Source organism: Ptychodera flava, chromosome 16, assembly GCF_041260155.1.
Source record: "Ptychodera flava strain L36383 chromosome 16, AS_Pfla_20210202, whole genome shotgun sequence".
Classification (NCBI taxonomy): Eukaryota; Metazoa; Hemichordata; class Enteropneusta; family Ptychoderidae; genus Ptychodera; species Ptychodera flava.
In genome coordinates this window covers 13,402,025-13,425,827 of record NC_091943.1, presented here as the reverse complement: position 1 = coordinate 13,425,827, position 23,803 = coordinate 13,402,025, and the positions used below count along the sequence as shown (strand labels likewise).

Genomic DNA, 23,803 nt, shown 5'->3' with positions numbered 1-23,803 from the left:
AATAAATATGAAACATCAATATCGAACGGAAAAGTTTAACCTAGCTAGATTAACATTACGATTCAAAATCTTAACATCTCAATTTTTCAAATTCAACTTGTTCAATTTCAACTTCAGACTATGAAAAAGCCAACTAAATGTTTCTTTAGGGGATATTATTCGATAAATTCTTCACGTCCTCGGCCTCAGTTCAACTGATACAGATCGACGCGGATATATTTTCAGGACATGCTTTTTCTGTGGGAGTGCAATAATTGCTCATCGAGTTAGTCGGCCCTTGTTTCGGTTTTACGGACACGCCCTTTGGTGAATTAGGCGATGTCTGAAAGACCACTGCTTTTGTCTGCGTCACAAAGTCACCGTGGGCAAGTTTTGAAGCAGGGTATAGTGCGTTTATGTACATGAAAATACCGGCCCAGCCCACAGTATATACAAGAACAAGTCTTCGTTGTTTGAAGTTACTGCATCGGCAGTTCACCTATTGGAATGGTATTCCAAGTTACCTGTGCATACAATCCTCAGTTACACGATTTGACATTACATTTGTGGAATTGTTCGTATTTAACATGAAATTCACCCTCCTCAGAAACGTACATTGAAGTCATGAAATGGATCGGATCAGAGCGTTCTTTAGGTACGACCATAAATTTAAGTCATATGTAAGTAAATAGCGCTGTGTACGTGTATTTTAATGACAACCACGTATGTAATAATTGTGAAAGCTTCCAATTGACATACAAACCAAAATAGCGGGAAAATGTCAAAAGTAACTGCTACTGTCCCTTTAGACAAACATGTCTCCTTTCCCAGTCACAAGACGTGCGTGATTATTAAAAGTCTTCCGTGTTTGGTTCATGTTGTGACGAGGGAAGGACGTGGATGAAGCCGTTCTTGTCTCCTTGACACAAGTCAACGTTGTGCGGTCGCCAGGCCATGCATATGATTTATTTACTTCGAACGTCAACAAAGATATGATAAAGTTTAAAACCACAAACATCTGCACTGGCAGGAGGACTTTAGTAAAAAGAAATAAAGAAGTGGTTACGGACAATTACGCTAGTTAAAACAAGAGGCAAACAACCAGGGCAACACATACACGCAATATATCCTGTAGAACTGCCGATAGTTAAATAAAACAACAGAGGGAATCACTGTATTGGGGGAGGGGGGTTGAGGGAGGCCTCATGAACTTTTTGCCGTTAGATGATTGGGGAAATGAGGGTACATCGGCAGCGTGGTTTGTGGTCATCGTTAGGGAATCGTCCATGTATATAGAGCTAGGGCATGTAAGGGCAGATAACGAATAGCGTTCTCTTGTCTTTATTTGAAGAAAGTTAAACTTCATTTATTATTGAAAGTAGTATGTGGCATGTGGTGAAGCGATGAAGGCAAGTGCATTCGATTATTATCAGATATTAACACTAGATGTTCTGAGGGTACCTCTCGATATGTGACAGCGTCAGCTGTATAAAAACGATGTGTCGTCAAATATCTCGCGTGCCCTCTTTCAATCTGGCAGTTTTGGAATGAACGTTCTGTATAAATGATGACTGCCAGAAATGCTACTGTGACTTTGGAAGGCACAGCCACTCGGATGAGGGGTGGGGGAAGGAGTTATTGATAATTGCTTTGAGTGTACCCTCCAAGTTACCTACTCTTCCATGCGTATTGTAAGTTTTGTCTCTCACAAAATGAGGATATTCCGTTCTTAGTCTAAGTTTAAACAAGAAAAAACATTGACCGTATATGCATTCAAACCATGTATACATGTCAAAATAATTATAGTGTATTAATTTTATCAACTTTTATAAACTAGATATTTAAATAAGTCTCGTTGAATGTCACTTTCCAAATCTTCCAATCACAAAAATGTAAAACCTACATTTATCTGGATCGAACTTACCGAAAACACGCATTTTATGGCCGGATAGAGTTTTTAAACTTAAGTTGAGAAGCATTACTTTTGACGCACATCGGACCTAGTCTAAAATTTGCTGCGTGCCATTTCACTGTAATTGATCTACAGAAGGCGCTTTATAAGCCATCGCCATTTTAGGCAGATTAATCTTTGCTTATCATAAAAATGGTTGTTTTGGAAGTGGGTCGCCATGAGTACTTACTCTCTAGGGACGTTTCACCGGACACTGACCCAAGAAACTCTACGTAAATTGCGGCGAAGGGGAACGTTAAGTTGCCTTACAGTAAGCTTGAATATGTAGAAAAATACTGATGGATAATGGGTATTAAATAATGATTAGTATAGAAATACTTGTACATCGAGCGAGGGGGTACTTTTTGAGTTAATATGAATTGAAGTTTAGAGAAGTGAAGTGGAGTTTTGAACTCTTGCTCATACTTTGTGCATATCCTTTAAACTACACTACTTCAAAATAGAAAATAGAAACCCAGGGGTCAAAGTTGCAATGTTAATGTTAGTAGAGCCAATCACCCAAATTTACCGATATTTGAAAACTCAAGCCGTCCGCCATTTTCTATGTGTAAAGTGATGTATGGAAATGTTAATGATTTGACTTAACAAAATGGCAAAAATCTGTTTTTAAAATCAAAATGAGTTCACCACCAAATGCGTGTCAGTTTGGGTTTATTTTTAGCAGTTCGAAAATAATTCCCTAATGCGCACCTGTCTTGAAAGACATCGTCCCCAGTGTTAAAGTAAAAACTAGCAATTTTTTGCTTCATTGCCGATCTTTCTTGATTTTTTATGTCCATATGGCCATATCTTTGAAAAAGTATTAAGTCCTTCCGAGACACTCGTATCATTTGATATCTAATGACGTCACGGAAAAAAATTGTAAGAAGTGTAAGTCCTAGAAGTTGACCTTGTTGGGATATTTTCATCCATTACTGTTTACACCATGGTGACATAAGGAACCCTGTATGTGTGCATATGTAAGTCATTTTGAGGGAAAAAATCTTCTAAAACTATTGTTCAACTTCTCAGTTGGTAGGAAACTGGTCACGATACATGGTTTTCATGGTTCCTGAGAATATTCCAAGTCACATTTCTTCAAATTATGACAAAATCAGCAACGTGGTATTTTCGGGATAGATCTGCCGTTTTCTACCGAGCTTGACTGATCTTAAAGCAATTTTACTCAAATATGTCTTTCATAATGTCGCGGGTCGTGAGCGACGTCTTCCGGTGTGTTTCTTTAGTGGTTGTTCTTTGGTAGTAAATGTCAAAAGTGTAGTGTTGTGTTGTCCATAGAAAGTGACGCTGAACATTCAAGTGTCTGAGAGATTTGGTGGAGTCAGTCAGACCCAGCCACGCCGACCGTGACCATCTTATAACTGCGTCAAGTCGTGGCAAATGACGACAACTTTGAACTTTTCATCATCAATTCTATTTCAACAAGGTGACACTCCAATGACAACTGTCAAGAGATTCTGGCAGTCTGTCATGCAATACCACTGCAATGATAGGCCTCAGTGGATAGGGAGGATGCTGTTGTACCGGCAACATAGAGTTAAGGTGGTGTTACACTTGACCAAGACATCTTTTACACATCAGCAATATTTCTTATCAAAGATGACATGACGACCCTGTATTTTCAAAAAGCAGAGATTCTAAAAATTAGTTAGAGGACAAAAGTGGTACATATTTGGGGTAGATCAAATTTGGTATTAATGATAAAGATTAATTAAAGTCAAAGAAGATACTACCTCATGACATTTAATATCTCGTTTGAAGCTAGAATATATATAGAAAAAAATGTTAATTTTGTTTGGCGTTTTCTATTCTCACTGAGTCTCTTAAATGGACCGACATTCGAAAAAAAATGATTGAAATCATGATCAGCAAAATTGAAATGACTCTTATTCAAAATATATATAAGAACTTTATTGCCAAACAAAATTGTAGTTTAATCATGTCGTATTTAAAGAACGTAAAAGAAGCCAGGATATTGGGAATTCACATAAACTTACTCTTCTATCTTACCCAACGTAAGCTTATGACTGCATGCTAAAAGGTGAACCCAACCAAAACTTTAATCTTTGGGTAACGAACTAATGAAAATTGAATGAATCTGCACAAAAATGTGATAATGAGCAAAATCTTCTGAGTTATGTGCAACGCCTCACTAAACGTACACTTTGTTTCGTGAACTACGGTATACGATATGACATCTGTTGAGAGAGTACTGAATAAAGTGGATATATCCGTGTTATCGGAAAACAAAATGGTGGAATGGCGTGTTTATGCATAGACCCTCGAGGGTCTATGGTTTATGTAATGTGTCTCATCTCTGATTACTCTCGCTGAGCCTCCACGAAACTTCGAAGAAAATGCAGTCTTTCTCGATCAGGGAAATCAAATATGAATTGATTCTAGATGTTCCTCAAAAGCATACAAAAACTAGGTGATACTGCAGTCTGCAAAAAAACGGTCGTCTGTTGCCATTTTGTACCCTCGGTACCCTTTTGTTGCCCTTTTACCTCTTTGGTACCCTCATTAACCCTTGGGTACCCTCATTAACCCTTGGGTACCCTCATTAACCCTTGGGTGCCACCATTACCCCCTGGGTTACTCTCATTATCCTTCTGATACCCTCATGACACCCTTCCACGTCTTGTAAGTTCATCATGTGCCCAGCCCGTGGCTTAAAGTTAAGTAGCATGAGCCTCGAAAGTTAAAGACCTTAACTATTGCTCACACTTTCCCTAATGAAACTTTCGACCATTCTCTCTAAGAATAAAATCAGGGGTCACAGTGCAATGTTAGGTACTAGAGAAATAACTTTCCCTAATGAAACTTTCGACCATTCTCTCTAAGAATAAAATCAGGGGTCACAGTGCAATGTTAGGTACTAGAGAAATAACCTGATTTATCGATTTTTAAAATTCAAAATGGCGGCCAGCTCTGTGTTAACTCTATGGGCAATTTCGATTAAACTATGAGACGGTGAATTTTTTTTTACTCCAAGAGCCTTAGAATGAGCCCCCACAAGTGGTAGATCTTTAAAAGTTTTAAGAGTCGGAATATCTATGCCCCACACACTTTTTTCAATGTGTATACAGTGCACTTTTAAGCCTTCGAGTGCCTCTATTTTAAATTCCACGTCGATGTTTTTTCCGTCAAATTGATTCTAAAATATTTTTAATGGAAGTCATTATATTTCCTGCTTTTATTTGTATTCGTACGACCTTGCAGCATCCCTAGATAGGTGTGCCGTCTGCCACTTCTGCCACTTTGGGAATTCGTGCAAGGCAAAAAGCTGACAACTTCAATGTCAAAAGCACAGCGGCTTCTCTCAACGGTAGCGTGTGTACAGCCATTAAATTCGTGAAATAAATCAGAACACTGAGGGCAGGTTAGATCGCACGAATGTTTTTATATTTTCTTACGATCGCACAAACGACTCTCGTACATGTGAAGGTTTTGTAAGGCCAAATAAATAAATAAATTGTGCTGTCCCGATTACATGGTTTTCAAAAATAGGGTAGGTAGGTCGGCAGAGATTTTTTTCCAAAATATTTTTTATTTTTAAATATGCAATTTTCAGGGGTCCATGGCTATCAAACACTGGCCACAACATTTCCAGAAAAACGTATCATACATATAAAAGGAATAAAGACATAAAAGACGTTCTCGCTCAAGCAAAAATAAAATACCAGGTAACGAACACGTGATTTTACGGGTTTTTTCTTTCTTTTTTTTTACTTCCGTGTTTACGTAGCTCTAAAAAGTTTAGGGTCGGCAGGCAAAAATTAGGGTAGGTCGGGTTATCGGAACAGCACAGTTTGTTTTCTTGGTCTAATAGTAAAACAGCAAATTCAGCTTGAACTACATGTATATATATCTTTCTAATAAACATCTGATATTACATTCAGGTATCTGTTGTACAAATGCGTAGAGAATTCTAAGTACTTTTATAGTCCGCCACATTGCATTGCTGTATCGGTATCATTTTCATCTGAAAACATACAGACGTCTAGAACCTTTTGCAAGTTGTTATTATACATTTCCCATTTCGCATCCTTTGGTTATACTCACTCCATCATCCAAAAGGCGAACGCCCAATTACATGATGAGGCTCCCATATCAACTTGTCGTTGGATGCAGTGTTGGATGTAGTTGAACTCAAGTTTATATCAGGTTCACCATTTCAGGTTGCAAGGACAAACCTTGTGTCTTCGACTTCATTGACCGATTTTCTGGTGTTTTTCGCTCTGAAAATGTGTGATGACGCGTAGTCACATCTCAATATTAATATATTTAATAACAACACTCACAGGAGTCAAAATGGAGTAGCTTCTAGCTCCCCCCCCCCCCCCCCCACCAGTGATTCGATTTCGTTGTTTTGACACGTTGTTTTGACAGTCCATTCTATCCCCTGGCAGAAATTAGACTCTTCCTGACATAGTATTAAGTGACTGGTGATGTTCTTTTGTTCTTATCCAGCCGACGATGATACCGACTTCTGTCGGAACTGTCACGTGATCCCGTGGATAAAATGTGCCGTCTTTCGATCTTTTAAAGTGTTGTGATTTGAAATAAGATACGGGGTTTTTGGATATATTTTGCTACGAGGTTCAGTCACATTGCAGCTCAAAGAGCAGCCAAGATAGCTCACTGTGAAGGTTTTTGCAGTTTATCAATAATGCGAACAAGATCTCCGAGCTTCGGCAGGGACTGTAGACACAGGCACAAACTGTATCACAGCGACATCCTGACTCCACTTTTTGGGTCGCTTTAGGAATCATTACCGCGGAAAAATGGAAGTAAATGTTTTATTCGTTCCCTGTCGGAGGATTCACATCCACGCTCAATGACCTTATTAGGACACGGTAATTGTGAGTCGTCGGAACTTGGTTTATTGGCTACACTTACTTCACCGGACTATGGGGGCGCTGTTCACATCGTATGTTAAACCTGGCTGTTCACCATTAATGATTTAACCGCATCAACACGCGATCGTGTGCCGCGACACGTGAAGTTACCAATATCAGGATTCAGTATGTAGTGACTAGGACACACCACAGCACGAACAATGACACGTGCACATTCTGGCGAGACTGTAAAGCGTCTTCCAAAAGTTTGAACATTATCTTGTCTGAATACGAAGCAATGCGCCTCATAATTTCAGGTGCAGCCAACGGAGCTATTCATCGAAAAAGCTATTCCAGGAGCAATTTCTGAGGGCAGGGGAAATTTTAATTTTGCTAGGGCAGGGGACATGTTTTTAGGTGGTAGGGAAGCAAATTTTAGTTTTTTTTGTAGGGCAGGGCGGATATCGGTTGATTGTCCTGGGGACAGAGCTTGGCGAAAAACTTTTTGAAGGAAATTGTTTCCAGGGCAGGGGAAATTGGCAAGTTTTTTTCGCCACAGGGCGAGGGAGCTTCCAAAATTCACAGTTGGGAGGGGAAACAGGCAAAAATAAGTGGGGAGTGGGTAAAAATGAAGTTTGAGTGTGGGAGGGTAAGTCGAAAAATTTTATGTGGGAGGGCAAATTATGAACAGCTAATTAATTACCCTCTTGACTTAAAATTAGTCAGTTCACATTATTTGTCATGCACAATATATCTTATCATTGTAAGGACCTTTTTAAAAGTGCATTGTTCGTTGGCTGCACCTGTAATTTGAAGCACCCTGCCTTGGTTCTTATGGCAACTTGTTGTGCAATCGAGCGAAAGCTCGATATATCGAGCAGCATGCATATCGGAGAAAGTGTTATTTGGAGTTTTTGGTTGTGTTTGATTGTAAAATGGATAAAAATATGGTGGTTGATTTGCTTACATGCTTTTAAAGTGACAAATGGCAAACGCATTATACATTTTTTTGCTACCTGTATTCAAAGGCACAGATGCCGAAAAGTAAAACTTCGAGATTTGCCTTCATTATTCCAATCGACCACGTGATCCAGGTATTAAAACCTGACAGCTGTACATCGCAGGGAGACTGTTAGACGAGAAGCAAATTGATTTTCTGATGTAGTATGAACAAAATCAAAATTTGGAGGGAAAGAAAGACAGCTGGGTTGAAACAGTAGTGACAACTCCTCTGCGCTATTAAATATCCTCCCCTCCCCTACTTGCTTTCTCCGCCTCCCCGCCTTCCTCCCCCATTAAGAACAACCGTTTATTTTGCCATGTGCGTTGCCCTCTCCTGGAAACGACCGATGATGGTTACCCACCAGCCCATTCCCCATCCTCCTGATACTGATAAAAGTCACCAACCTGGCGTCAGAAAACAACAACGACAACAAACGCTTGCGAACAAACTGCACAATTTTCAACATTTTCCGGGCTTCTTATATACGAATAAATTTCTCATGTTGCGCTGTGAAAAAACAAGGCTCTTTGTCACAGTTTAAGGGGACGGGTCGCCCCGTCTGCTGCTGCTGTACTTATGGGATCTATACTCAACGGATTTGCTGTCTGTATCCCAGCATCCCTTGCACATATCTAAAATTGTTAACTGGCGACTGTGCCGACACTTAATATGACCGGCCGAAGGGACGCTACAAAAGTTTATTTAGCAAAATCTTGCATCGTTTGGAAAGCTATAAAACTGGACAGATGAACTATGAACATGCATCAAATGCCGAATTCGCTTCACATTTGCTCGACATTCTGGAAAGTCGAGCAGCCGACCACAGTCCCTTGGTGGGCTATTCAGCTCTGGGACTATTCGCCCCATAGACGAGTGTACAGAAGCGGGTTGTTTCTCGCTTCTGTACACTCGTCTATGGGGCGAATAGTCCCAGAGCTGAATAGCCCACGAGGGACTGTGAGCCGGACCAGGGCTATCCCTCCCTTTTTAAATGGCCTTGGCGACAGCAAGATCCTGGACACAAAGCGACAGGAGATACTTTGCATCCACTACTGTATTGCAACTATACAAATACTCTTCAGAACCCTCCCCAATGAGCAAGAATTAAACTTTCATAGATTCAAATGATCGCCTGATCGAGGAATCATGTAAAGGGAGGGGGTTTGCTTTATCTTTAAGAAAGAAATGTAGGTTTTGAACTTTACGGAATTAGCTTGTGCCTATTTTGCATAAAACCCCAGAACAGAAGGCTTATGCAAATCAAACAAAATAATTTCACATAGGAATTTGAAGTGCCAATAGGACCGACAACGTTACGCAAAAAAAATTTACATGTTTTATAAGTTATATGCAGTGATGTCATTATCAGTGGTGTATATCATTTTGGAGAAGTCTTCGTCTTCAAGTGTTTTACATTTTTCGGATTTTTTGAAACAAAGACTCAATGTACCTGCGCACTCTCTGCCAGACCGTTGTACATGTGACGTCAGGCTTCTGACGTCACAGCCAAAGGTGACGTGAACTTTGGTGGAACACAGTATTGTGGGTAGAACCACGGTCACTCTACTCTCCAGAACTTACGCTGTGCGTACCAATGTGCCCTTGAGAGCTGCGATCGCTCGCAGCGTTACATCATGTGCGTTTAATTTAAAGATAAATAAGCAGGATGAACCCGACAATGTCAGGGATTGCATTTCTAGGTCGCCGTATAATTCTAGCGGGTGTTTTCCCTTGAACTCGAAGCGAGTTACATACAAGGACTTATAGCTTTTCGTTCAAATTTAGAAATACAATTACATATTTCACATGGAGAAATACTAATAGAGACATTCGGCATCGATCGTTACAAACTAAATATATATTAATGAGCGTTTACTTTCTGATAGGGAGAGGGTGGAGAAATCGTAAATTTGCCACACAATCTCATTCACTCTCCTTTATGATAAATACACAAAATTTGTAGGTGTGTGAACACTAATATTTATACACGCACGATTGGAGAGAGAGAGAGAGAGAGAGAGAGAGAGAGAGAGAGGAGAGAGAGAGAGAGAGAGAGAGAGAGAGAGAGAGAGAGAGTGTGTGTGTGTGTGTGGTTAAAAGATCTCATCACTTTTTACATGGATTTCTCCCCTTTATCTGCCGAAGGTAGTGAAATAGTACCATTGAAGTGTGTTTAATATGATATATAGGGAGGCCTCCTTTTGATCCGGTTAAGAATTAATGTGATCTACTTTGCTACAATATATTTTGTCATGTAAAACTGCCCATATTTCTCTTGAACTTTCCTAAGGGATCCGGACGGAGCTTTGAAGGAGGCCGTCAGAGAGAGAACAGCAATTATTTTCGTATTTTCAGGCTTTGACTTTAATACTGGAGCATAAGCAGAGTGTGCCAGCTTTTTGAATTCTTTACTTTTAAGTTTCCAGTTTTCTTGCAAAAGCAGCAAGGGTAACGCAAGTTTCATGATATTTTTCCCGCAGAGTTTTGTCGTTTCTGACCACCGTTAAGATCTAATAATTAATCTGCAATATTAACAATATATATATATATATATTTATTTATTGAGTGGCCGAGTCAGTATACAGTAATTTTCATCGGGGCTCATACAGAAGAAAATGTGAATAACTATACATATTACAAAAATACATACAAGAAGAGAGTAATTACAGGGGAATATTCCTTCTGTTACTGTTTGCAATCCCTGGGATCGCCTACGTTCATTTGAAGGTATATAGATTAAGTCTTTGTTTGATTTATGTAACTAAGACATTGCACACTTTAGACCCTCAGAAGTGAATCTGGTCACAATTTATACAATTGACAAAATTTGGTCAAGGCTAATTTGAAACCCGAAAGCAATTGCAGCCCATATACGTGGAAGTCAAGGGCACTTTTTGAAGTCTTAACGCGTATTGAAACCGTGTTTTCTTTATACGAGTGGGCTAAAATGGGCAAAGATAATTTTGGTTTTGCCTACCAAAGTGTTTATTGTCATGATGAAACTACTACAACACTTTAGCTTGCCATAAAACCGAATAATATCACATGTCAAGATTTTAATGCCCAAAATATTGTGAGTTACTTTGAGTAGCAGCCTTTGATCACTCAAATGTTTGGAGACACAAAACTTAATAGGATAGTTTCTTTTCATCTTTTTCACTTTGAAAAAAAAAACTCGCGTTAGAAGTTAATGTATGATCTTCGGATGTCAGGGGAGCAGGTGCGCACACACAGTGCGCTTTTTATTAATTCTAAATTTATGTTGTTAATTTACCTTCAATTTGCATTTGAATGTTAAAACATGATTTTTTATCGTTCTAGCATTTTAAAGGAGATATATTAAAGCATTGTATTCAAATTGCTGGCAACTTTAAGGTGTCCAAATACATGATTCCGCCTGTGCTTTCTGATACAAAGGGTTCTCTCATTGATCATAATTGTTTTCAATAAGCATTGTTGTTAACTCTAATTGGAGCACTCTTTGTCATTTAAATAATACTGATCGTGCAATGTTCGTTTGGTATGGTTACCAGGCACACTCATACATCACGGAGAGATCGAAAAAGCCGGTATATAACCCTATCTTCGCACATTGCGCATAATACAAATGCAGTCCTGCTTCAATAGCCCATATGAACTTACATCCCATTGTGTCTGTCTGTCTGTCTCTGTCTGTCTCTGTCTGTCTGTCTCTCTCTCTCCATACATCCTTCTATTAAGTAATCTATGACATCAGTCATCCAGCGCAGCGTGTCAGTACAAGCTGTGGTAGTTCAATGTCCTCTCCCATGTTTTTTGCTAACATGTATTGACGAGTGCATTTTAAGCCGTCGGTATAAACGGAAAATGTGGATCTCATAGAAACATACATACATACATACATACTTACATACATACATACATACATACATACATACATACATACATACATACATTTATACAGACATACATATGCATGTGTGCATGCACTCACATTATATTGAAAACTTTTTGTTTCAGCAAATTAACAATATGTTGCAGAAAAGTGCTGGATAAACGCACATGCACAATGCAGTCTTCCTGCTTTTGTTCTCCTTCGATTTTTTTGGTTCTGTTTTATTTTCCACGTGTGTGCACATGTGAATCAATAGAATGCACGTTGCTTGCTTGAGGTAGTGCCCGCCTTGCCGTGGACTGCAAGGGAATTCAGCGTTATACACCGCTAAGCACGCCGTTAAAAGTATTTCACCGTAAGAGACGGAGGAATGGAATCTCATCTCCCTGGGCAAACTTTCTTTACAGTACGGCATGCTCCATCAGAACTTGGACAGGGTGCGCACTGCGTAGTCAGAACAAGTACGTGCATCTGTTTACCTTCGAATATTGACTACATTTTTCGAAGGACGCTAGGTATGCATACTTTTTTCAATGACTCAAATTCCACTCATGTGAATTTCTTTGCAAAAAAAAGGGGCAAGGTTGTTGCTTTTTTAAACAATATTCTCTCTGCATATTATTTTCCAGGTTCATTTCACGGAGTGGCACTGTGCTCCCAAAACACTGTGGGGACGAACAATCTCCATAAATTCAAGAATTCCCCGAACTATATGTTTTCTAAGGAAACTAACCTGTTCACGAGACAAGAGTGCACGGAATAATTACTGACAGTGAACTCTGTCAAGTTCCCTCTGCTATAGTGAACTTAAAAGATATTCAAAATGTATATTTTAAGTCGAAGCTGGCAACTTTAAAAAACAGTCATGGTTTGAAAACATTCATAGAACCCAGCCTGTCATCTTGAGCAATTACAACATGTCACAACATTTTTTGTAGGAGAAGGTTTTATCAGTAACAGTGTTGAAAGGTTATAGTGTTTGGCATAAAGATATGACAGCAAACTTCTCAATTATCAGTAATTATTGGTGGCATTTTGATCCATTTACAACAACGCGTCGCTAGTTTATCTCTTTCCACGGCATATACGCCTTCTTCCGATGGGCATTGGGTACAGGCCCCTGATTTCTTTGCAATCAAATTACTGTTCATCCCGTAAGTGCAATATCCAACTTCCGGATTTGACTCCTTCCTAACGCAATCTGCTAAAGATCTGCATGTCTTATTCATGGTCAACACCTGACACTTGAACTACAGCGGAAATTTTTGAATTAGGCCTAACTGTTAGATTTTTTAACTGTGATCTACGATTTGGTGTTTATTGTTTTACAGTCCCTCTATCCACGTGGATAGAGGGACTGTGGTTGTTTCTATGAGTGGCAAGGCATACCAGGCTCTCCCCTTGGTAGATAATTTCTTGAATATCATGATAGGCCTGAGTAGAATTTAGATGAATTGAAATTTCCAACACGTTATTTTTTCCAAGAACAGCACGTGTTCTTTTCACCTGCGCATTCCCAAACACTCAGACCGGCAGACAGTCACCTTGCCTTCTCCATGGATGTAAAAAAGTAGACATCCATGCCCTCTCCATGACAACTGTATCGTAGCAACGGTTCGAGTATGTCACTCTTTATCCCCATCATACCATCGTTGCCGTAGGTATAAATGTGATCTCAGATAAAAATATAAAAGGCTGCCGATGTACTGATTACAAAAGATATCCCAATAAACGTGTTTTAACAAGTACAAAGTGTGCTATCTTCTGAGACATTGTCTGTAATATAGTTAGATTATTCGCGCGCATTTTGAGGGCAAATATCTTTTAGGGACTTCAATCGAAGGCTGGCACCATCTCCACTGATGACCAAAGAAAAGACGCGCATCAGCGCAGGGCCGGGTGTACCATGTGTTGCCATATTCTATTGAATAATGTTGAAGAAATACACTGAAATTTCATATGTTGTTAGACGTTGGTCATGGCAGGCCTACGTCTACACTGATCGTTTTCAGGGCAATATTGATTCTTTTTCAAGGAAAGCTACAAAAACGATTTTCTCCATCTGAAAAAATCGTGCGAAACGATGTAAATTGTCCATTGATTTCTCACAGGCTATATCCTCGACGAACATAATGAGCTCGAGAGCTCCATTGACGTAAATATTATGCATATGCAAACGTGCAGGGAAAGGGTGAGAAGCGATTGGCCAATCAGCCAATGACCTTGAGGAATCGTGTTGCATGCTGGGTGTAAGTGATTTCCTAACATATGTGTTGTAGGAATGAGGTAAGGGGTCTCTGCAAGTCTCAAAATATTCAGTGTATTAGTAGGTTGGTCGATTTACACCCAGAATTGAACTGGTTTGAAGTCGTTGTGACGTTTGGAGGTTCTCTGAAACATCCAGCCATGGATCATATGACGGATTTAGGTAAGGTCATGACATGACTACTTCATTTTCGACGTTTTCGGTGGGTAAATAGCGCGCTCGTTTGCTGGCCTTGGAAAATTCTAATACGGGGTCAAACGAGGTAAAACGGACGCGCCTTCAACCATATTTCTACCCCGTATAACACTAAATTTACCAGCGAGTTCAACACCCTGTTACGTTACACCTTAAAGTTGAAATTTGTATCAACTGGCGCGGTTGATTTTGTGTCTAAATTGCGTATTTTGATAGTGTTTAATGTGTCCCTAGATGAACCCATTTTAGTGGTAGTTGTCGAGCGCGGGTTTTCGTATTGCGTATGCTGTATATTGTGGAGACGATACACGAGTTACATAACTACCCCGACCAACCACTCACGTAAACCTATTCAGTCCAGACTGTACAATAACGATTTTTCCCCACTTTATTCGTGGCTTGTTTTCATTCAGCTGGTAGCATGTCCGTAAAACAGCATAATTGACCAGAATTCGTGCCCGTGGTTTCTCACTCTGGTGTGGCGTGCCACGAGGGCTGGGAATAACTGCGTACGGTATGGCGATGAGCAAGTTAGGGGGCTGAGTCGAGCGTGGCAAACACTCACGCGTTAGGAGAGATAGTGCGTGTAAACAACCGTGTTTTTGACAAATTTTCTCATTTTGAACCATGAAATCTTTTAACACCTGCTAGTTTTGCTGTATATCTCCCGCAACCGAGCAGAAAATTAAACAATTCGGCGTAGAATGACACACTTTCAGAGCAGCGTGTTTAATATGCAAAGAGATCCGAAGTTGTTTACTTTCAGCATGGGAAGCGAGAGGTCAGCTTGTTGCACAGGAAAACAAGCCAAGCACTCGCTCCTAAAAGACTAATGTTACTGCATTTTACCTATTCCTTGAGCCTCTCCCCTCGGCCCGCAGCTACGAATTGCACAGAGGTAACCCTTTCAATTGAGATTTTATTGTCTGTCTTTTTTTAGCCAAACCAAAAAGTTAAAATAGGTAATGTAAAATGTGTGAATGGGTAAGGTAATCCCTTAATATATATGCATTGGATGGGTGAGAAATTCTCAGGGAAATAGTACCCAACCACTACACAAAATATGGATCTTTTAACTATTTTGTGTACAGAAAACTGAATAATTGAAGCACAAAATTCTAGTCGTATGTGCAGATGAGTTAGAAGCAATAAATGATAAAAGATTATTTTGATGTCCAAAAAATCCGCTTGATGTGTAAATTTCGCTGTAAAGTAAACTGCTGCCAGTATGCCCTGTAAGCTAACATGACATGCTACTGATTAATTTACAGTTTTCTTTCTGACGCCAGAAAGTTGTATACATTTAATTATAGGCATTAGTATATGACTTTTTTTTTTTTTTTTAGTTTTTTATTAAGCTTTTCCATTATGCTGACACAATACAAAGACACAAGACAAGAGACAAAGCAAGAAAGACACACAATAGTGGCATACAGAAAAAATGAGCGCTTTGGAGAAGAAAAAAAAAAATTACACGTCTTTCAGTAATGACCATTTTCTGTTGTGGATTTCTATTTTGCCATTATGCTTTGCAATATATTCCTCAACATTCCGTGTTTGTTTTATCATTGCTCTAAATCCTGGAAATATCGGTAAACACTTCTGCATTTTGCACTTGTACAGATATTGTTTCCCAATTATCAAAAGATGGTTTAAGATGCTCGGAAAATCCACGGAACCAAGAATTACATGTTGTAGAGTTGGAAACTCTGAACTACTTACAAATTCTTTATACGATTTGTGAAAAGTATCCCACAGTTCTCTTGCGTAAATGCAAGAATAAAACAGATGATTTCTTGTTTCAACTTCCCTACGACAAAAACTACAAAATGGATCAGTGACATTCAGAGCTTTCATTTTAAAGAGATCGTTATTTGTGTAGAGAATACGATGTAATAACTTAAATTGAAAGCTTCTGGCTCTAGTGTCAATTGTACACTTAAATGGAAGTAAATATAACTTTGAAAGTTCATCAACGGAAATATTAAAATCTCTTAAAATATAAGCAGAACTAGTTGGAAGGGCAGTATTCCTACCCCTTAAGCTGTTGTTAATTACAGTTTTACTGGCTTCAAGAATATGAATAAATTGTCTACTATGTATACAGAGAAATCATAACATAACACATTTGGAGTAGTCAATGATAAAGATAAAGATGGTGGCGTTATCCTTAGGTCAGGTGGGAGTGCATCCCAAATACAGATTAGCTTAAAAGCTTGGGTGGCAGAAAGATCAAACATTTCTCTCAGGTCATTAGCTCCTCTAAATCTTCCCCTCTCTAATAAATCAGTTACATAACAAATCCCTTTCTCAAAGATATCTTGACAATACACAGATTTCCCATTAATAACAATATTTTTGTATTCCAAATGATACAATTCATAGCAGTATTCTGAGTATTGATACTCTTAAAGTCTATCCAGGAGTCGAGTGCTTCACAGTAGAACTCACCAAGGTGAACAGGGAGCAAGTTAATATTATAATTGCAGTTAAATACAAATTTACCACCCACTGGTTGCAACCGTTTAATAAAAAATTGCTTCCATGGGTGTTTAACAGAAGGGTCCAGAAAACGTTTAATCCATGATACACGAAATGACTTAAGAGAAACAAACACATCTGGGGCACGCAGGCCACCATACTTAATATCTGACATCATTACTTTCCTTGCAATTCTATCTTTCCCTTTCCAGATAAACGAAAAAATTTTACTATTAACCTCATTCAAAATCTTCTTCGGAACACTTGTCATACGCATAAGGTAGACAATCTTAGATACCGCTAGACTCTTAACCACCTGGATTTTACCCAAAATGGTAAGATCACGTTGACGCCAGAAGTTAAGAGTCAATTCTAAGTTTTCCAGAGGTTTAGCATAATTAAGTTGAGTAGCCCATTCTTTATCGTAAGAAATAAAAACTCCAACAATTTTGATTGGCTCATTAGGCCATTTGATTCCGAATAATTTATGTTTCCTTTTCTTCCATTTCCCAAGCCAGATAGCCTCTGTTTTTTCTAAATTTATGTGAAGACCAGATACATTAGAGAAAAGCTCCAAAATTACAAAAAGAAGAGTTACTGACTCTTCATCTGCTAAAGTACAGGTTAAATCATCTGCGAAAGCAATTTCCTTTACTTCATCTCCCCCCGTATGGAAACCATGGATACCAGGATTCTTTCGAATCGCAATTAAAAGCGTTTCAAGGGCTAAAATAAATAAAGCAGGTGAAAGTGGGTCTCCCTGACGAACTCCACGTTCGATGCTAAAATAACCAGTGGTGTAACCATAATTAATAACTGTACTCTCAATATCCTGATAGTATGCCTTGATCCAACTAATAAATGACGGACCAAAGTTAAAGGCTTCAAGACACTTGTAAAGAAATGGCCACTCCAAGGAATCAAATGCTTTCTGAAAGTCCACTGCAAAAGAATCCCTGTCAAGTCATGCTCCTCAGTATAAGTCATGATTTCCTCAATTAAGTGAATACAATCTGAGATATCCCTCCCCTTGACAAATGCAGATTGAGTACAATGAATTATACCTGGGAGAATTTTTTCCAGACGCTTGGCGAGGCACCTAGAACCAATCTTTGCATCAACATTAATCAAAGAAACGGGCCGCCAATTTTTTATGAACTGCTTATCTTTACCTTTTTTCTCAATTAAAGTAATTATACTTTGGCGTTGTGAAGTTGAAAGTTTACCACACTCGTGACCAAAATTTAGAGAGTAACAACAAAAGGACCAATTTTATGCCAGAAAGCAAGATAAAAGTCAACTGTAAGGCCATCGTTACCAGGAGTTTTCCCCTTTGACATGCCACATAGGGCTTCATAGGCTTCATTCATTGTGATACGACCTTCACACAAAAGTTTCTCGTCCATAGATAACCTTGGAATATCATCGTTAATGAAATCTTTAAAACCACTGTCGTCACTATTACCAGGGTGAGTGGACTTGTATAAATTACAATAAAAAGACTTTAATTCTGACAAAATCTCTCTGTGGTCTTGAATAACATTTCCCTGAGAACCAATTATCCTTTGAAGATGAGACCTATTACGATTCCTTTTCTCCATACCTAGAAAAAACTTGGTGCTCTTTTCACCCTTTTCAACCCACTGAGCACGGGAGCGAACTATAACACCTTGAGCGATGTAGTCATAAAGTTGATCAAGCTGTGTACTTATCTGACTTCGCTTATCCAAATTTGAAGGGCTAGGGTCCAGGCTACAAAGTCTATCAATTTCTGAAAAATTCTTCTCTAAATCATTAATTTTGGCCCTGCGCTCCTTTGACTTTTCTTTACTATATTTAATGGTGAAATGCCTAATGTGATACTTTAAAATATCCCAGAAGAGACTTTTATTATTAATGAGGATGTACTCAAGACTCCATTCATCAAGTAAATCTTGCAACTGATTAATATAGACTGGGTCATCTAAAAGACTGTTATTAAACTTCCAAAACGATGGCCCAAATTGAGCTTTACCCAAAATAAGTGTAAGAGTCACAGCTGAGTGATCACTGAATGTAACAGGTAAAATATCAGTGGAATCCACAATAGTCTGAGAACAATCTGAAATTAAAAAATAATCTAAACGGCTAAAGATAGTGGTAGTCCCACCTCTCCACCAAGTAAAACGATGCACATCCGGTTGCCGGAGACGCCAAATGTCCACAAGATCATGCTCTTCGAGCAATTTAGTAAATGCTACCTTGACCCTTCCCAGGTATTGGGGTTACCTCCCTGGCGATCTATATCATTATTAGGTGTAAAGTTAAAGTCCCCACCCATAATAATCTGAGTATTTGGATCACAGTTATGGTCACTAATTAGCTGGATCATGCGCTCCAAGAAACTAACATGAGAAGTGACATCATTTGGAGCATATATATTTAAGAAAACAAACGGTAAAGAATCAATTAACAGATAAGCTAATATATAGCGCCCGTTAGGGTCACACACCACCTCTTGAACATCATATTGAAGATCCCTAATAATTGTAAGAACCCCCCTACTATTACTGGTACCATGTGAGAAAATGCTATAACCCTTAAATTGTTGTTGCCAATATTTCTCATCTTTAGGGAGACTGTGAGTCTCCTGTAAAAAAATCACATTTGCTTTCTTATGATGTAACCAACTAAAACACTTTTTCCTTTTTGTGTAGTTTCTAAGGCCATTGACATTCAGGCTTAATACTTTTAACGTAGCCATGCGTACATTTTACAACAACTAAATAGCGCCACTATGAACGAAAAAACAGAAGAACAAAACAAAACAAAGAGCAAAAACAACACGGCGGAGAGCGTTGACATGCCAACACAAAAAAAAAACCCCGACACGGGAAAAAAGACAGATGAAAACAAAAAACGAGCCTCAAAAAGCCTTCGAAGGCTCCCGGTCTCACATGAAATTTGTACAGAGATCAAATCAACCTACGTAATGTGAACCAGCAGTCAAAATTTCTGACGTTTCTTTTACTGTGGGCAGAAATACCACAAACACAGTGAAACGTAGCGTGGAAGTCATAGGTATGTTCTTGAAATTTTTAAAGTAATAAAGTACTAACAAAATGAAGGCAAACAAGGCCTCCATGCACGAAAGTACACCTCTTGTTTGATGTTACACCACGAACAAGTGTTTCTGTAAAGTTCAGAGCTGATGGTGAATACAAGGGAAGGCCATCTGTGTTCTGGAATGTACGACGACGAGAATCACAAAACATCATGCAGCTGGCTACGTCCTCATGGAGCAGGTGTCGAATGAAAATATTCAGTCCCATTGATGAACAGCTTGCCTCTTTTGAACAGCGGTCGTTTCCCTTCGTTAAAAGCTTGTTGCATGATACTACGAACTTTCCGCTTGGCCTCAATATCATACGGGCATAAATCTTCCATCACAAAACATTGTGAATCCTTGAGATTCTGTCTAGCGGTCTTTAAGATGGAATGTCTCTCGCTACGATAAATAAACCTCGCAACAATATGCCGTGGTCTTGAGACAGGCAAATCTCTTGGTGGATGAGAAGGCACACGATGCGCATTTTCAGTGTGTACGTCGGCCATCTTGAATAGTATATGACTTATATAAGGACATTTAAAGAAATTCCGAAATCAATTTAAAAGGGTCAGGAAATCTCATAAGTTAAGGAGGCACACTGACTTAGACATCTATGGCCTGCGATATATGTTATAAGTTTAACAAAATGTAACATTTAAAGATACTGTGGTCAGAGTTTTGTGGTTCAGAGTGTTGTGTGTACTGTGTTTACAGTTTTGAACAGTTATTAATAAAATCATAGATTCCTTTTTTATAAAAAATATCTCAAAGTCGCATGTTTTGAACCAGAGACTTTCAGTTTGCATACTCAGGTGCAGCTGTGCCTTTTAACAGTGAAAAAATTGATTATTCACTGGTTGTAATTATTGTTGCCAAGCAGAATAGAGGGAAAACAGCACCGCAACTGTTACTGGGAGATATAATTCACTTTGGTACAGTAAAACCTGTTTAAACCGAACCTTAAAGGGACTGAGAAAATTGTTCGGTTTGGAGAGGTGTAAGTTTATAGAGGTCCTTTTACCATAGAGTTCTATTGGAATGGGACTGGGAAAAGGGCTCAGTTTAGACAGGGTTCGGTTTAGACAGGTTTCACTGTATACCCAGAAAATGTACCTGGTGTTTTGAAAGGCTACCACTTCGCTATACAAATTCAAAACTTTTCTGCAATAGTTTTGTTTGGCGTTCACATTTATCAGTAAATTGCTGAGTACAAGTATTTGTGATAGCCTGTATGATTTTGAAGATTTTGTTCAACAAAAGTTACCCAAAACTTTTCTTGGTATTGCACATGTTATTGCATGTAGTAGCAGTAATGTGAACTGAACTGCCATCGTGACAAAGACGCAAGGCTTGAGACTTTAAGTTATATCAAATTACTGAACTAGATAAAGCATAAATTAACATCTATACGTGTACTAAGGACAGGAAATTCATGGTCTGTGGTCAAGTAAAAAGTTTGAAATGATTTTCCGTACAAGTTCCAGCCTCTTGGAATTATCATCTACACCAAAATACTGTCACAGGCATGAATGCTACAGACGTATGTTTGCACTACTTTATGGAGTCAATGACATTGGATGGCCTTTTGCAGAGATCACCATTCATTGGTACGCTGCCACAAAGAGAAACCTAACTGGCTTGCGATTGAAGTATATTTCCCGAGTGTAGAGATTTGAAAGGAGAGCAGTCAATAAAGCTTTGTGAACTTGGAGGAGTGTCCGACATCTGAGTCTGTAGAAGTTTATGTATGCTTGTGATTTTTTTTTATTCTAAAAAAAAAATAAACAGATATATAAATTGCTGAAGCACCAATACATATTTCTAACTTAGTTTGCTATGTACAGAACCAAGTACTCATGTTTTGTTAAATGATGTAAAATAAGGGTTATCTGGGATTCACTGAGATTTCACAACCCGCTGGTGTGAGCCCTTTTTTATTTGCATTCAATGAGTAAAGATTTAAATTGGAATTGAAGAAATGAAACTTGCCTTGGATTGAGTGAATAATTTCTTGCACTGTTCACGTGTTACTTATTTGTAAGGTTCTGAGTCTCTGCCTTGTGTTTTTTGAAAATACTCCATACAATTAATGTATTGAATTATTTATTATGAGTTTACATTATCAACCAAATATTTCCCATTTAAACAAGTACACTGTACATTCTGTTTGCAGCAAGAGTTGAATTGTCCAGTCAGTTATTGTCATTCCATGATGTTTTGCAATTTATTCTGTTTCAAGTTTTTGTATTTTCAGTAATAATGTCCAAAATAGAGTACTTTAGGTCAGTTTCTGTTTGCAATCTTGTACTAGCTATATTTTGTTCATTACAAAATTTTTACCAAAAAGATACAATAAATGGCAACTTCAAACATTATCTTTTCAAATGCTCCTGAATCCTTTTGGTAAATAATATCAAGTCAGGTTACCCAAAATAGGTTTTTCCTTAGCTTACTACTAGATGTTTTGGTGGGAAGGTGTTGGGGTCATATCTCGTGTAAAATCTCCATCAACTATTCTCTGGTAAAGACTGTAAACCCTTACCAATTGTTGACAGGGATAGAAACATACTGTGCACCTGCTGACCCTGCAGTGTAATGTCATGATTTATTGGCACTGACTGTAAATCATTTCTTTATTGATTGTAAACGTCGTCATATGGAAGTAAATGTTTTCATCAGATGCTATCTAACCTTGTACTTGTGTACATGTATGTAGGTGTTTAGACCTTCCAGCCCCCCTCCCCCCCATCGTGTTCTTGAAATGTGAATTTAGTGCAGTGACTGTATATACCTCTCTGTCTGCAAATGGTAACACAACTGGAAGTTTTCAAAGCACTTTAATAGACAAACAACACAGCGTTATGATAGCTACTGTGTGACTCTTCAAAAGCTTCAGTGTTGGTTAACAATTTGAATATGGAATCTCATAAATTCAAGAGTTGTTATTATTGTCTGTACTTTTTTGTAGTCAGTTTTCTTGTTTAGAAATTTGTAAGACATCGTGGAGATTACAACATGGCAGTGTCAACAAGACTGGCATCTTTATGCTCAGTGTGTTGTGCCAACCTTGTCCATGTTGACATGGTTGACCTCATGACCTTTGCTTCTGGATGAATAACTCAAATATGTATCAAGTGTATTGATATCTCTATGTGATTGGGTTGGGTGGGGGGGGGGGGTAAATAACAAGATGTACCAAAGCATTGGACATCAAAGCATTTCATTCCGTCCTAGGCCAAAGTTGTGTTTCCATACTGTCTGAGGATATACGTAACCATTATGTAAAGACATTTTTTTGGAAAATTCTTATCTTTAACAGCACTATTGACATGGGCACATTTATCAACATACATAATTATGTTATGAAACAAGAGACAGATACAGACCAAAGCTAATTGATTTACATCATTACAATGTACATCAATTTACAATTTTGAAAAATTCTAATGTTCTCACGTTTTATAATACCTTCACTAGTAAAAGTTGTCACAATATATTCAGATATATTTAACTGTAAACAATAAAATTTATATTTGCATGAAGACGTACTGGTACATTGAAATTGATATTGCATGATATGAGTCTACATGTATGTTCACACCATTTGTAATATTTTCTTGTTTTTGATAAGGCCAGGCTAAAAGAAATTGGTCAATACTTGATTGAATTATCAAATTAAAAATGTATATTTTCAAATGATAAGAAGGAACAAATGTCCTATGATGAAATGTAAACAGATTATGTCACAGAGTGAGATAAAAAAACTACAGTGTGTCATCATCTTCATGGTGAATTTGAAGTCTTGAGATGTTTGATTGTTGCACAGTGCTGGTAGGGAATATCTTTATCAAAATGGACTGAAAAAAATACTGTAAAAACCAGCAGTGACTGATATAAATGAATGTAAATTAGTCATGCAGTGTTTATTTTTCTAGTCTGTCGGGCATTAATGTACTTTATAACAGTGTTTGTTAGAGTTCACAGCTATAGAAGTTATGTAATTTTTTTGACAAATATGTGAGAATCTATGTATGTTTGTCAGGGCGTTGACTAATTGTTCAGAATCTGAATAGCATCAGTGGTGATCAATAGGTACACATAGGC

The 23,803-nt window shown here is 38.3% G+C and overlaps 1 protein-coding gene across 4 annotated transcripts in view; it reads left to right on the top strand.

Annotated features, from left to right (window-relative positions):
* Positions 1-23,803, top strand: part of LOC139114057 (retinoic acid receptor RXR-alpha-B-like) — a 103,711-nt gene that overhangs the window by 7,144 nt on the left and 72,764 nt on the right. For 2 of the 4 annotated variants that reach the window (XM_070675548.1, XM_070675547.1), the window contains exon 1: positions 13,905-14,097. The exons of the other annotated variants lie outside the window; for them this stretch is intronic. In XM_070675548.1, the coding sequence (XP_070531649.1) occupies positions 13,938-14,097 (160 nt within the window). In that variant the 5' untranslated portion in view covers positions 13,905-13,937. Of the gene's footprint in view, positions 1-13,904; positions 14,098-23,803 lie in introns of those variants that run through there. 4 annotated transcript variants of the gene reach the window in all.